Source organism: Alligator sinensis, unplaced genomic scaffold (genome assembly GCF_000455745.1).
Source record: "Alligator sinensis unplaced genomic scaffold, ASM45574v1 scaffold553_1, whole genome shotgun sequence".
Taxonomy (NCBI): domain Eukaryota; kingdom Metazoa; phylum Chordata; order Crocodylia; family Alligatoridae; genus Alligator; species Alligator sinensis.
In genome coordinates, this window is record NW_005842389.1 from 105,893 (window position 1) to 106,724 (window position 832).

The window sequence follows — 832 nt, forward strand, 5'->3', positions numbered from 1 at the left end:
GGGGTGGCGCGTTTCAATACTCCAGCTCTCGGGGCAAAGAGGGGAACAATTAGGGTGGGACTCAGACCCAAAAGAGGTCCCAACCCCCACACACCTCTGCCCTGATCTCCATTAATTGATCCCATTAATTGCGGGGAGGGGCTACATAAGCAGGGCTTGGGGTGGAGGGGTGCCACTAGAAGGGCCACCAGGGGCGGGGCTAAAGAAGGGGGCAGGATTTAAGGGGTCCCACAAGTGGCCATGGCTTGGGAGGTCTCCCCTAGGAGTCACCAGTGGGTGTGGCCAATCAAAGGGGCGGGACTTAGAGCAGGTCCCACCAGAGCCATGGGTCTCCTAGAAAGACCACCAGGGGGCGGGGCTAAAGAAAGAGGAGGGGCTTGGGGGGTCCCACCAGCAGCCATGGGTTCCCCCTAAAAACCACCAGGGGGCGGAGGCTTAAAGGGGGCGGGGCTTAAAGGGCTCTTACTGGAGAGGGCACCAGGGGGCGGAGGTATGGGGGGCCCACCACTGGACCCAGGGCCCGCTCGGTGCCGGCGCAGGCCGCGACCGGGGCCGGGGGCAGCTCCGCCTCCGCCATCCCCACCCCCCACCGCGGTCACGAGCTCCGTTTGCTGTGGCCACAGCTCCTAAACTGAGCTGCCGCGGCCGGGGCAGGGGGCCCCATCCAGCCAGGGGGCGGACATCCCGCTTCCACCAATCGGAGCAGAGGAGGCCGCCAATGAGGCGTCAGAGGGGCGGGCAAGCGGGTGCAGGAGAGCCAATCAGAATCCACCTGCCCTGGGCGAAACTGTTGACAGAGAGGAGTGGCGAGGGGAGGGACGGTGCGGCGGGG

The 832-nt window shown here is 65.6% G+C and overlaps 1 protein-coding gene across 1 annotated transcript in view; it reads right to left on the minus strand.

Moving 5' to 3' along the window:
• The window catches only part of LRCH4 (leucine rich repeats and calponin homology domain containing 4), an 8,417-nt gene extending 7,694 nt beyond the window's left edge, over positions 1 to 723 (minus strand). Inside the window, exon 1 of the mRNA XM_025211088.1 lies at positions 467 to 723. Within this exon, the coding sequence (XP_025066873.1) occupies positions 467 to 577 (111 nt within the window). The 5' untranslated portion in view covers positions 578 to 723. The remainder of the gene's footprint in view (positions 1 to 466) is intronic.
• Positions 724 to 832: the final 109 nt, after the last annotated feature.